Source organism: Haliotis cracherodii, unplaced genomic scaffold (assembly GCF_022045235.1).
Source record: "Haliotis cracherodii isolate W230 unplaced genomic scaffold, xgHalCrac1.p SCAF_29, whole genome shotgun sequence".
NCBI lineage: Eukaryota > Metazoa > Mollusca > Gastropoda > Lepetellida > Haliotidae > Haliotis > Haliotis cracherodii.
In genome coordinates this window covers 3,086,684-3,102,045 of record NW_027266285.1, presented here as the reverse complement: position 1 = coordinate 3,102,045, position 15,362 = coordinate 3,086,684, and the positions used below count along the sequence as shown (strand labels likewise).

Genomic DNA, 15,362 nt, shown 5'->3' with positions numbered 1-15,362 from the left:
ATATAACATCCTCTACACTGATCATCCCCATACTGCATCCTCTAGACCGATCATCTCCATACAACATCTTCTACACTGATCATCCAAATACTGCATCCTCCTCTACACTAATCATCTCCATACTGCATCCTCCTCGACACTGATCATCTCCATACTGCACCCTCCTCTACACTAATCATCTCCATACTGCATCCTTCTCAACAGAGATCATCTCCATACTGCATCCCCCTCTACACTGATCATCCCCATACTGCACCCTCTACACTGATCATCTCCATACAACATCCTCTACATTGATCATCCAAATACTGTATCCTCCTCTACACTGATTATCCCCATACTGCATCCTATACACTGATAATCTCCATACATCAACCTCTACACTGACCATTACCATACTGCATCCTCTAAAAAGATCATCCAAATACTGTATCCTCCCCTACACTAATTATTACCATACTGCATCTTATACACTGATCATCTCCATACAACATCCTCTACACTGATCATTCCCATACTGCACCCTCTACACTGATCATCTCCATACAACATCCTCTACACTGCTCATCCAAATGCTGTATCCTCCCCTACACTGATCATCCCCATACTGCATCCTCTACACTGATCATCCAAATAATGTATCCTCCCCTACACTGATCGTTACCATATAACATCCTCTACACTGATCATTCCCATACTGCACCCTCCACATTGATCATCTCTATAGTACATCCTCTACACTGATCATCCCCATATTACATTCTCTACACTGATCATCCCCATATTACACCCTCTACATTGATCATCCCCATAATGCATCCTCTACACTGATCATCTCCGTACTGCACCCTCTACACTGATCATCTCTTTAATGCATCCTCTACACTGATCATCCCCATGATGCACCCTCTACACTGATCATCTCTTTAATGCATCCTCTACACTGATCATCCCCATATTACATCCTCTACATTGATCATCCCCATAATGCATCCTCTACACTGATCATCCCCATACTGCACCCTCTACACTGATCATCTCTTTAATGCATCCTCTACACTGATCATCCCCATGATGCACCCTCTACACTGATCATCTCTTTAATGCATCCTCTACACTGATCATCCCCATATTACATCCTCTACACTGATCATCTCTATAATGCATCCTCTACACTGATCATCCCCATACTGCACCCTCTACACTGATCATCTCTTTAATGCATCCTCTACACTGATCATACCCATATTACACTCTCTACACTGATCATACCCATATTACACCCTCTACACTGATCATCCCCATATTACTCTCTCTACACAGATCATCCCCATATTACATCCTCTAAACTGATCATCCCCATGATGCACCCTCTACACTGATCATCTCTTTAATGCATCCTCTACACTGATCCTCCCCATACTGCACCCTCTACATTGATCATCTCTTTAATGCATCCTCTACACTGATCATACCCATATTACACTCTCTACACTGATCATACCCATATTACACTCTGTACACTGATCATCCCCATGATGCACCCTCTACACTGATCATCTCTTTAATGCATCCTCTACACTGATCATCCCCATATTACACTCTCTACACAGATCATCCCCATATTACATCCTCTAAACTGATCATCCCCATGATGCACCCTCTACACTGATCATCCCTATATAACATCCTCTACACTGATCATACCCATACTGCACCCTCTACACAGATCATCCGCATTTAACATCGTCTACACTGATCATCTCCATACAACATCCTCTACACAGATCATCCCAAAAATGCACCCTCCCCTTCACTGATCATTACCATACTGCATCCTATACACTGATCATCTCCATACAACATCCTCTACACGGATCATCTACATACAACATCGTCTACATTGATCATCTCCATGCAACATCCCCTACACTGATCATCCCCATACTACATCCTCTACGCAGATCATCTCCATACTGCATTCTCTCCACTGATTATCTCTATACTGCATCCTCTACACAGTTCATGCCCATACAACATCGTCTACACAGATCAGATGCTTCATTGACTGTAGATATTCGTTATATCTACAAGTTTATTTTGTCCTTTTGAAGAATGACTGCCATAAAACTGAAATGAAATATAAGCTTGAGCTATTTGATAACAGAATGCAATTAAATATGCGTCGTTGTACCTCGTTGATTTAACACCAAATGATCCTTTATGAAGCATTAGTAAGAGTTTCACCAATGTTGTACGTAATTTTGTGCAGTAAATCAATTGAACTAAACAGGTTTCGCGTGTATCCAACAAGTTGTTAATATATATTTTGGTGGGATAAGGACAATATTGATGACGTATGATGAATCTATGTGCAGATAGTACTTGTTCTCCTTGCATACCAGATCCAGCCTGTATGGACTATATTTGGGGTGGAATTACATTGAGCTGGCCTGGCAGCTTGTATGTCCTCGTACGTCGACAGTTCGTCATACTTGCGTGTTTATAGTGGCCGCATTATAACTTGAATATTGCTGACCTCGGCATAACATTACTTTCACTTACTCACTTGACTGAAGCGCCACCTGATTGAACTGGCTGATCTGGTGTGTCCTTCCATGACGTAGGCCGATGCTCATAGTATTGATCTGGAGGCTCTGGTTGAACAGATTCCTCTTTCAAATGAGTGTATATATATTTTACGCCGCAGTCAGCAATGGTTCGGGTAACGGTGACCTGTCCGACAAACTAGTGACTGATGGCATCAGCAGAGATGCACATCGTCTTGGAACTATGAACAAATTTAAGCATAACCTCAGAGGAAGCGTACTCAATAGATCTTTTAAAAAATACATAATGTAATGATGACACAAAACTCTATGGTTATCATAATTAAATAATCCATCACAAAACCATGTATATTATACCTACTGAAACAATAACACACTTCTTATGTACCCAATCAGTTATCTATAAATCTCTCTGTAAATAATCGAGTCTGGACAAGGCAAACCATTGATTGATGTCAAGAGGATCGATACACCCAACTGGGATACGATGAAATGAATCAACTAAGTCAGCGAGCTTGACCACCCAAACCCGTTTGTCGCCTCTTACAGCAAGTATGGGTTGCTGAGGAACTATTATGTCCAGGATCTTCACGGGGCAGTTTTGCAGGTATACCTATGTGATGATTACAACTTAAAATGATTCATGTGATTATGTTTATCTACAGTGAAATCGGTTTTATCCGGACCCCGCTAATACGGAAATGTCTCCTTCTGCACGAATTCTGTTGGGTATGCTGAATGAAAGTGTTAGATTTGTTAATCTGGAAATTTGTTTATCCGCGCGAATCAGCTGATACGCTAACGTCTGGATTCAGGAGGTTTTCACTGTATGTAAGACAAGGGAAACCATAGTTTAACTTACACGCGTCTTTATTTTCTAGACCTATTCTGATGAATGTCGACTGCGTTTAGTACACACAGGAGAAGTATCAAGAATATTTTCCGACGCGGAGAGAAGGTTCAAGTTTGATCAACACTAGGTGGTTGCGTTCGAATGACACACCTTTTCGATCGTGAACGTGTGACTACTAAAAATTAAAAAAAATCCTAACCATACATCACGGAGGCTTCATGGTTTATTGTAAAATAGAATCCTGATTCCGAAACTGACCTACATCCGGGGTAGGAAATTAGTATACTACCGGTGAAATTATTAATATGAAAGCTGTGATTCAAAGTCAGAAGTGAGAACAGCATCAAACGCCAGTGCCGCGGGAACCCATTCCAAATGTATAGGAGCGGAGGGATATGTTCAGTCGAATGTTGCTGGAGCCGACGCTCAACTAGCCGATCGATATGCCTCACAGACGATAACTCAATAGCGGTGGATAGGTGGGAGAGTCTATGTGAAGCTGATACATCGGTCATCCCCGCGTACAGCCACTGACCGATCGTCAAATCCATGAATATCTACATAGCCAAAGCGCTGGTATCGTCCCCGCGCTGATCCGACGGTATTGGAGAAAATACAGAGCGAGCGCCGTTCAGCATTATCAGGCTACCTGCCACCCCCCTAGCCTTAGTAAGAGTGATCGATGCCTGTGCCACTTGCATTCTCTCCGTGTGTCTGCCGGGTTTCTAAGAACAGTTACCATTTCATTGTACAGTAAAGCTGTTTCTGCTATTTCTAACCAACAGCGATGGCGTGATGGTATAATGGACAGCAAGCCATCTGGTAACGACCTTGCTGGGATGGCAGAGGGATTTTAGAAGTGATCGTCTGCTGTGAAGAAATGGCGGCAAGCTTGTACAGGAGGAAAGACGAAGGTGAGGCTGGACGAACCATTCCATGTCGCTTCCTCCGAGTCGCTACATCAGCGCTGCCGGTACCGAGTTCACATTCTATGCCGCGAATGTGATGAAGTTGCCACTGATGTATCTATCAAGATAATAAGCTCAATCCTACTGTAACGGCCATTTTCTCGGAGGCGCGTGGGAAAAGAAGCGAGTGGAATGATATGTCCCAATTTCCATGGCGTGAGGCTGTGTTGGGAGGGATATAGATTCCACCACGATGGTTGTCGACGTTGTTCACATTGCTGTCTGGGCTGTATACGCGTGTGTGCAATTTCTTCTTCTTACTTCCGCTCGTGTAGCGCCTGATCTACCAAAGATTGGATCCTCGTCCTATCGTCAGGTGCCCCACTATGAAAACTACCGATTCCCGGAAGATTTTAAGCGTTCCCTACGCTCCCAAGGGGAGATAACCTACTCCACCCTGCCTAGTGCTACCCCAGGGGATCACCATTCTGTCCCAACAGCTACTGAAGTCCTTGAGTACATTGACGATGTTCAACGAGTTAACGAATGGTGTGCAAATAAAAAGGAAAAGTACAATCCAGTGGAGAAGTATGTATTCCCTGCCAAGTCTTTCTCCAAACCCTTCCGGGAGCAGATGAAAAAGGCTGTGGCCTTATCCAACACGCTCAATGCTTATTTCCTGTACCCTGATGTAAAAAACAGCCAGGTGAATGAAGATATTTATTTTGCCTTAACGCAATCAGTAGTTGAGAACGACAACAAACTAATCGGCTGTGGCATAGCCTTCGACAAGGGACAGAATCCATCAAACTCCACTCAGTTCTTTCCTTATACCTACAAACCTGGGAAACAAACAAACAAAGTGGTAGCTTCAGATCTAGGTAAGAATTACCTATACTCGACAACATCTTGGTTCGGAACGCTAAAACGCAAGAAGACTCAGTCAAAACGTACGACGGATTTTATTTTTGCCGAAAAAAGTGATGTTGGGAAGTACAAGATTTACGACTACCGGCGGAACTATACTGTTAAAGTGTCGGAGAAAGACGGGTTCCTGGGCAAACCGTACTTTGACTGTAAACTTCAAAGATGGGTCATACAGTATTCTGTACCATTCTATCAAACGTTTGATAACGATTCACCAACATTCAAGTAAGTGCAGTGATGTGTTTCTTTGAGTTCGTAACGTACCATGATTAAACAACAGGGAAACAGAAGGACCCTTAAATGAGTCAGCATTTCCGTGGCAACATGGCGGATTCGATTCGTAAACAGTTACGATTGATATGCCAGTTTTTATGTACACTATAAATTATACCGAGATTGCAACATAGTGTAGTGAACAGCTGGCAACATGCTGTCGACTGGACTGTTGTTAAATGCAGATATGCGACTACTCATCAACAACAGAGCTGACAGAGATATATATACGCAAGCCACTACGTAATATATATATATATATATATATATATATATATATATATAAATCTATCTAATTACGTTTTATTGTGTAAAATTATAATCATGCAGTTTGTCATGATATATCAGGCTAATGACACCTTAAACCCTATTGGCTGTCACGTCTACTTTGCCCTCACATGACCTTGAACTACATTTGCCTTGGAGCTTTGTATTCTCCTGAGAAACCTACCACCATCTGCAGTCTGTAGGATTGTCAAAACCGTACTGGACACCACAGATAATTTATGTTACCTGTGTTAATACAATGTGCTTTTATTTAATTATATTATATATATATATATATATATCCCGTCGAACAGGATGTACACAGTGAACCAGTAGATAAACACCGTATTGCAGACAAGGTCATGCCTTAAGAGTTTCAAATAATAAAGCCATAATACTTTAGACAAATAACGTACTGCATGACACCTCATTGTATTTTTAACAAGAATGTATCAGGTTTAATTTCATTTCGAGCTATGTTATAAATGGTAAACGTTACTTGTATTGGTATGAAAATAACTAGCTTCTGGTTGCCATTGTCAAAATTAAAACACATTTCCCCTCAACAAAGCCATTTCACATACCGACTCCTCGAACACTACCCCAGATCGGTCTCGTTTGCTTAAATGCCAGGTCTGCCACAGGCGTGCTCTTGATGCAGCAGTTATAATCGTCCCTACATTTACTGTCAAATGCCCAGTCGTCATTGTCGAATGTTCCTGTGGAGCATACACCATTCAGGAAAGTGAATACTAGCGAGGAACACGTTCAAAGCACAAACTAATATCATCACTGCGAGTCGTAATAAGATCTTGTTCACAGAATTTAGTAATTGTGAGTTAAAAACCTTATGGTATAGCAGATTTAAACGTGCCTTGCAATTGTTATAATATGTTTCTATGTTGGCGTGACTGCCACCAGTGTGGAGGCAGTAAAGTGTAGGTAGTGATCCTCTGTTGCTCTTGACACATTTTCATTTTAAACAAATATGGCGACCCCCATAATGCTTTGGGAGCGCGTGAATAGATAAAGAGGATGCTATATCGATACGAGTACATTACAAAATATGTCACTAAAAATATTTGACTAGTTTAGCAGATATTATCAAGTAGTGTAACTGCAATCTGCAGGCCTTTAGACCAATGATTAACAGATGAAGATGTTTGAAGTTGTCTCAATATAAAATCCAATATGGCGGAAGAATAGATCGTCTTAGATTCTCCATGTGTGTTAATGGGGAGCATCGCGGCGGTGATGTAGAATGGTTTGACAGAAGTGGGGATGCCAGTTGATGAATTATACCGTTTCGTGACACTTTGTAATAATGTGACTGTAGCGATATCCAGCGGTTTAGCTAGTTTGTGGTATTCAGTGTAGGAGTGATTCAGCCTTATTGGGTTTTAAGGGGAGAAAATATGCTCAATACGGCTGATTGTTATTCAGAAATGTATAAATCATCAATTGATAGCTTTGACATAAAGGTGTCAAACATTTGCCCATACACGATTAAAGATAGAAACTTGAGTTTAATGGTGTTCTCATATATGAGGCTTTAGGGTTTCAACTTTTAAGAATGACCATATTTAAAACAAAACACATCTATTGAATCTGATGAGTATGGCTCATATTCAGAACCAGAAATTGAACGTGAATATTTTTATTTTTAAGAAACGAATGGGATATACCAAAATGGAAGATGTTTAACATTATATATAAACGCATACCTCCATCTGATAATTATATATCAACTATGTATACTTTGAACTTGGTTGTTTTGTTGTTTACATAATGGGCAGATAGAAGAAATCATGATGTACATTACAGATACAAGCAGATATACATGTACGAGTAGATATACATTGCAGGTACATGTAGATATACATTGCAGGAACAAGTACATATACATTGCAGGTATAAGTAGATATACATTGCAGTTACAGAGGGAGATATACATTGCAGGAATAAGAAGATGCACAGTGCTGGAACATGTAGACGTACATTGCAGGTATAAGAAGATATACATTACAGGTACAAGTAGATATGCATTGCAGGAACAAGTAGATGTACATTGGAGGAACAAGTAGATATACATTGCAGAAACAAGTAGATGTACACTGGAGGAACAAGTAGATGTACATTGGAGGAACAAGTAGATATACATTGCAGAAACAAGTAGATGTACACTGGAGGAACAAGTAGATGTACATTGGAGGAACAAGTAGATGTACATTGCAGGTACAGGTAGATATGCATAGCAGGTACAAGTAGGTTGCACTGCAGGTACATGTAGATGTACATTGCAGGTATAAAAAGTTATACATGTAAACGTAGATATACATTGCAGGTACAAGTAGATGTACATTTCAGGAATAAGTAGATGTACATTTCAGGTACAAGTAGATATACATTGCAGGTACAAGTAGATGTACATTTCAGTAATAAGTAGATATATATTGCAGGTACAAGTAGTTGTACATTGCACTTACAGGTAGATATGCATTGCAGTTAGCGGTAGATATACATTGCAGGTAAAACAAGATATACATTGCAGGTACAAGTAGATATACATTACAGGTACATGTAGGTGTTTAGTGCAGGTACAAGACGATGTACATTGCAAGTACAAGTATATATACATTGCAGGTACAGGTAGATGTACATTGCAGGTACAAGTAGATATACATTACAGGTACCAGTAGATGTACATTACAGGTACAAGTAGATGGACATTGGAGGAACAAGTAGATGTACGTTACAGGTACAAGTAGATGTACATTGCAGGTACAAGAAGATAAATATTGCAGGTACAAGTAGATGGACATTGCAGGTACAAGTAGATGTAAAATTCAGGTACAAGTAGATATACATTACAGGTACAAGAAGATGTGTATTGCAGATACAAGTTGATGGACATTACAGGTACAAGTAGATATACATTGAATGTACAAGAAGAAGTACATTGCAGGAACATGTAGATGTACATGTACAACTAGATATACATTGCAGGTACAAGTAGATGTATATTGCAGGTGCAAGTAGATGTATATTGCAGGTACAAGTAGATAGACATTGCAGGTACAAGTAGATGTAAAATTCAGGCACAAGTAGATATACATTGCAGGTACAAGTAGATATATATTGCAGGTACAAGTAGATGTATATGGCAGGTACAAATAGATGTATATTGCAGGTACAAGTAGATGTACATTACAAGTACAAGTAGATATACATTACAAGTAGATGTACACTGCAGGTACAATTAGATATACATTACAAGTGCAAGTAAATATACGTAACAATTACAAGTAGATATACATTACAAGTGGATCTACAGTGCAGGTGCAGACAGATTTAAATTGCAGGTACAAAAAGATGTACATTACAGTAACAAGTAGATGTTACAGGTACAAGTAGATGGACATTGCAGGTACAAGTAGATGTACATTGCAGGAACAAGTAGATGGACATTGCAGGCAAAAGTAGATGGACATTGCAAGCACAAGTAGAAGGACATTGCAGGCACAAGTAGATGTACGTTACAGGTACAAGTAGATGTACATTGCAGGTACAAGAAGATAAATATTGCAGGTACAAGTAGATGGACATTGCAGGTGCAAGTAGATGTAAAATTCAGGTACAAGTAGATATACATTACAGGTACAAGAAGATGTGCATTGCAGATACAAGTTGATGGACATTACAGGTACAAGTAGATATACATTGAATGTACAAGAAGAAGTACATTGCAGGAACATGTAGATGTACATGTACAACTAGATATACATTGCAGGTACAAGTAGATGTATATTGCAGGTACAAGTAGATGTATATTGCAGGTACAAGTAGATAGACATTGCAGGTACAAGTAGATGTAAAATTCAGGCACAAGTAGATATACATTGCAGGTACAAGTAGATATACATTGCAGGTACAAGTAGATGTATATGGCAGGTACAAATAGATGTATATTGCAGGTACAAGTAGATGTACATTACAAGTACAAGTACAAGTAGATGTACACTGCAGGTACAATTAGATATACATTACAAGTGCAAGTAAATATACGTTACAATTACAAGTAGATATACATTACAAGTGGATCTACAGTGCAGGTGCAGACAGATTTAAATTGCAGGTACAAAAAGATGTACATTACAGTAACAAGTATATATACTTTACAGGTACAAGTAGATGGACATTGCAGGCACAAGTAGATGTACATTGCAGGAACAAGTAGATGGACATTGCAGGCAAAAGTAGATGGACATTGCAAGCACAAGTAGAAGGACATTGCAGGCACAAGTAGATGTACATCGAGGTACATGTAGATATACATATACAAGTATATATACATTGCAGATACATGTAGATATACATTGCCTGTGCAAGTAGATGTACATTGCAGGTACAAGTAGAGATACATTGCAGGCACAAGCAGATGTACATATACAAGTATATATACATTGCAGATACATGTAGATATACATTGCAGGTACAAGTAGATATACATTGCAGGTACAAGTAAATGTACATTACAATTACAAGTAGATATGCATTACAAGTAGATGTACACTGCAGGTACAAGTAGATATATATTACAAGTGCAAGTAGATATACGTTACAATTGCAAGTAGATATACATTACAAGTAGATGTACAGTGCAGGCACAGACAGATTTAGATTGCAGGTACAAAAAGATGTACATTACAGTAACAAGTAGATATACTTTACAGGTACAAGTAGATGGACATTGCAGGTACAAGTAGATATACATTGCAGGTACAAGTAGATGTATATTGCAGGTACAAGTAGATGTATATTGCAGGTACAAGTAGATAGACATTGCAGGTACAAGTAGATGTAAAATTCAGGCACAAGTAGATATACATTGCAGGTACAAGTAGATATACATTGCAGGTACAAGTAGATGTATATGGCAGGTACAAATAGATGTATATTGCAGGTACAAGTAGATGTACATTACAAGTACAAGTACAAGTAGATGTACACTGCAGGTACAATTAGATATACATTACAAGTGCAAGTAAATATACGTTACAATTACAAGTAGATATACATTACAAGTGGATCTACAGTGCAGGTGCAGACAGATTTAAATTGCAGGTACAAAAAGATGTACATTACAGTAACAAGTATATATACTTTACAGGTACAAGTAGATGGACATTGCAGGCACAAGTAGATGTACATTGCAGGAACAAGTAGATGGACATTGCAGGCAAAAGTAGATGGACATTGCAAGCACAAGTAGAAGGACATTGCAGGCACAAGTAGATGTACATCGAGGTACATGTAGATATACATATACAAGTATATATACATTGCAGATACATGTAGATATACATTGCCTGTGCAAGTAGATGTACATTGCAGGTACAAGTAGAGATACATTGCAGGCACAAGCAGATGTACATATACAAGTATATATACATTGCAGATACATGTAGATATACATTGCAGGTACAAGTAGATATACATTGCAGGTACAAGTAAATGTACATTACAATTACAAGTAGATATGCATTACAAGTAGATGTACACTGCAGGTACAAGTAGATATATATTACAAGTGCAAGTAGATATACGTTACAATTGCAAGTAGATATACATTACAAGTAGATGTACAGTGCAGGCACAGACAGATTTAGATTGCAGGTACAAAAAGATGTACATTACAGTAACAAGTAGATATACTTTACAGGTACAAGTAGATGGACATTGCAGGTACAAGTAGATGTACATTGCAGGAACAAGTAGATGGACATTGCAGGCAAAAGTAGATGTACATCGAGGTACAAGTAGATATACATATACAAGTATTTATACATTGCAGATACATGTAGATATACATTACATGTACAAGAAGATGTACATTGCAGGAACATGTAGATGTACATGTTCAACTAGATATACATTGCAGGTACAAGTAGATATACATTGTAGATACATGTAGATATACATTGCAGGTACAAGTAGATGTACATTGCAGATACATGTAGATATACATTGTAGATACATGTAGATATACATTGTAGATACATGTAGATGTACATTGCAGATACATGTAGATATACATTGCAGGTACATGTAGATATACATTGCAGGTACATGTAGATGTACATTGCAGATACATGTAGATGTACATTGCAGATACATGTAGATATACATTGTAGATACATGTAGATATACATTGTAGATACATGTAGATGTACATTGCAGATACATGTAGATATACATTGCAGGTACATGTAGATATACATTGTAGATACATGTAGATGTACATTGCAGGTACATGTAGATATACATTGCAGGTACATGTAGATGTACATTGCAGATACATGTAGATATACATTGTAGATACATGTAGATATACATTGTAGATACATGTAGATGTACATTGCAGATACATGTAGATATACATTGCAGGTACATGTAGATATACATTGTAGATACATGTAGATGTACATTGCAGATACATGTAGATATACATTGCAGGTACATGTAGATATACATTGTAGATACATGTAGATATACATTGTAGATACATGTAGATGTACATTGCAGATACATGTAGATATACATTGCAGGTACATGTAGATATACATTGTAGATACATGTAGATGTACATTGCAGATACATGTAGATATACATTGCAGGTACATGTAGATATACATTGCAGGTACATGTAGATATACATTGTAGATACATGTAGATGTACATTGTAGATACATGTAGATGTACATTGCAGATACATGTAGATATACATTGCAGGTACATGTAGATGTACATTGCAGATACATGTAGATGTACATTGCAGATACATGTAGATGTACATTGTAGATACATGTAGATATACATTGCAGATACATGTAGATATACATTGCAGGTACATGTAGATATACATTGCAGGTACATGTAGATATACATTGCAGGTACATGTAGATATACATTGTAGATACATGTAGATGTACATTGTAGATACATGTAGATGTACATTGTAGATACATGTAGATGTACATTGCAGATACATGTAGATGTACATTGCAGGTACAAGTAGATGTACATTGCAGGTACAGACAGATTTAGATTGCAGGTACAAAAAGATGTACATTACAGTAACAAGTAGATATACTTTACAGGTACAAGTAGATGTACATCGAGGTACATGTAGATATATATATACAAGTGTATATACATTGCAGATACATGTAGATATACATTGCATGTACAAGAAGATGTACATTGCATATACATGTAGATATACATTGCAGGAACAAGTAGATGCACATCGCAGGTAAAAGTAGATGTAAATTGCAGTTCAAGTAGATGTAGATGTACATGTACATGTAGATGTACATATTACTAGATTGCAGATACAAGTAGATACATATCTTACAGGATCAAATAGACAGATATTGCAGATTCAAGTTGACATGCATACAAATTACAAATTAGATCTAGTTTCAGTGACAAGTGTGAGCTGAGTTTAACGCTGTTTTGTTCATGCATATCACATAAGTGTGTCAGTATGATGGGGGAGGTAATCCAAAAATGATACAAGTATGATGCAGCCGTTTAACGCTTTGATGAAAATCATGATTGCGGGTGGGTGCTGACAGCCTGATTTGGGAATCGAACCCACGATCATTGGTTTCTTGCACGCCCAAGGTACGCAACTCTGCACAGCGAATTACAGCACCTTACACGACGGGGTTGCACGTGTTCCCGTAAACACAAGTAAACAGGCTGCTCGTGGCGGTGACATGGCACTAAATACTTGAAGACATGCGTATAGACATGCATACTGGACACGCGTGGGAATATATATTAGATGCAAATATATTCGAATACTAGAGGAAAGTAGATATCGTTATTTGTAACAAATAGACATATGTCAGGTGAAAACATTACTAGAATTTTGTAACCTGTATACAAGTTCTCGTTACAAAAATAAATAAATAATAGCTACACATATATATAAATACTTGTTACAGTGGAAATTACATTATTACTCCAAGTAGACGTAAATGTGTTTTTTTAATAGACAGAAACACTAGGTACACGTAGACATATGTAACATGTAATAATATACACATAGTAACAGAAAACATAAATATTTCTACAAATAGACATAACTCCTCGTTGTTAGTAGACACATTGTTTTGAAACATGTAGACATTATATACCAGTTACAATAGTGTTGAATCACATAGATACAAATACTAGATACCAACTCAGATGACCGATATGATAGTGCTGTTATTTTTTAACACTCTGAAAATGTACTTCATCCGAATGTAGTCCATCCCTACTTCCTCTATGTACTGTATTGTTAAAGTAACTACACAATTCCTGTATCGGAAGCTCCATTGATGTTTTCAAGCTGTTCCACATGCAGCCAATACGGGAATACGATAAAGCATTGCGTGGCTCAATTGGTTTCATGTACAGGCAATGCCCAGGAAATGCATAAGTCAGAACATTTACACATAGTAGCTACACACACATATTATTAGCATTACCATACTGTAACGTTTTACCAAGTTCTTATAAATAGCTATCATAGTTGGATATATATAAACCTAGCACATGAATACGTCTAGCAACGAGTACATTAACTTGCCTTTATCGTGGTAGTTATATTGGACTTGATGGTTATGTTGAAGTATAGTTCATGATTTCACGGAATCAGAATTTTTTTAAATTGGAATAGTAGGTTTTGAACATCTTTGATCAATGCTAATTTGTAAAAAGAACACAGTATGAACATGGGTTGCAGTTTGATTCAAAAACCCAGCAAACAGCAAAATTTACTTAATAGCTATGTATCCAATGTTGATATAATGAACAACTGATTAGATGCAGTGTATCTTGACACAATCTGTATGATATATACCATTACCTATATTTGGTAATAATCTACATGGGACGTATGCACTGCCATGTGTAAAAATTAACATAAACGAAGATTCATACATTTGACGATGTCAATCAAGGTATCGTCAACACACACTGGGTCACGTATGGCCACCAGGCGTTCACTAAGGGGGTCTATCCTACTCTTTAATCTCACCCCTACAGCAGGAAGGTAATTCTCATAATAATAGTACCCAAGAGTACTGGCAATTATTTTCTGTAATCTAGATCATTCATAAAAAAATCCATTGATCGCCTATTATGGATTTTACGTGACAATTGTCACTTTCGAAAAACCTGTTCCATTCAATCACTCTCCATATGGGATATCACTTCCAAACCATCGTTATGGACATCGATTTGTATCATGATAAAAACATATTCCTTTAGCTCGGTCTACACTCGGTCTACACGTACTCCTAATGTTCCCTACAATGATTCTGACATCTCGCGGGGCATACTATTGGGTACCTTCGCTGTTTCCACTTGTCTTTTCCGTTGTCTGCACCGTCAACTTCCTTGTATATCAAGTAAGGATAAAACACACATCAAACTGTATCTTCCCTATGCAATCATGTGTAACTCCCCGTGGCGATTCTGGGTTGGAATAGCCTAAATAGCTAAAAC

The 15,362-nt window shown here is 38.1% G+C and overlaps 1 protein-coding gene across 1 annotated transcript in view; it reads left to right on the top strand.

The window, feature by feature from the left end:
* Window positions 1-3,826: 3,826 nt before the first annotated feature.
* The window catches only part of LOC139473450 (metabotropic glycine receptor-like), an 87,255-nt gene continuing 75,719 nt past the window's right edge, over window positions 3,827-15,362 (top strand). Inside the window, exon 1 of the mRNA XM_071256033.1 lies at window positions 3,827-5,483. Within this exon, the coding sequence (XP_071112134.1) occupies window positions 4,585-5,483 (899 nt within the window). The 5' untranslated portion in view covers window positions 3,827-4,584. The remainder of the gene's footprint in view (window positions 5,484-15,362) is intronic.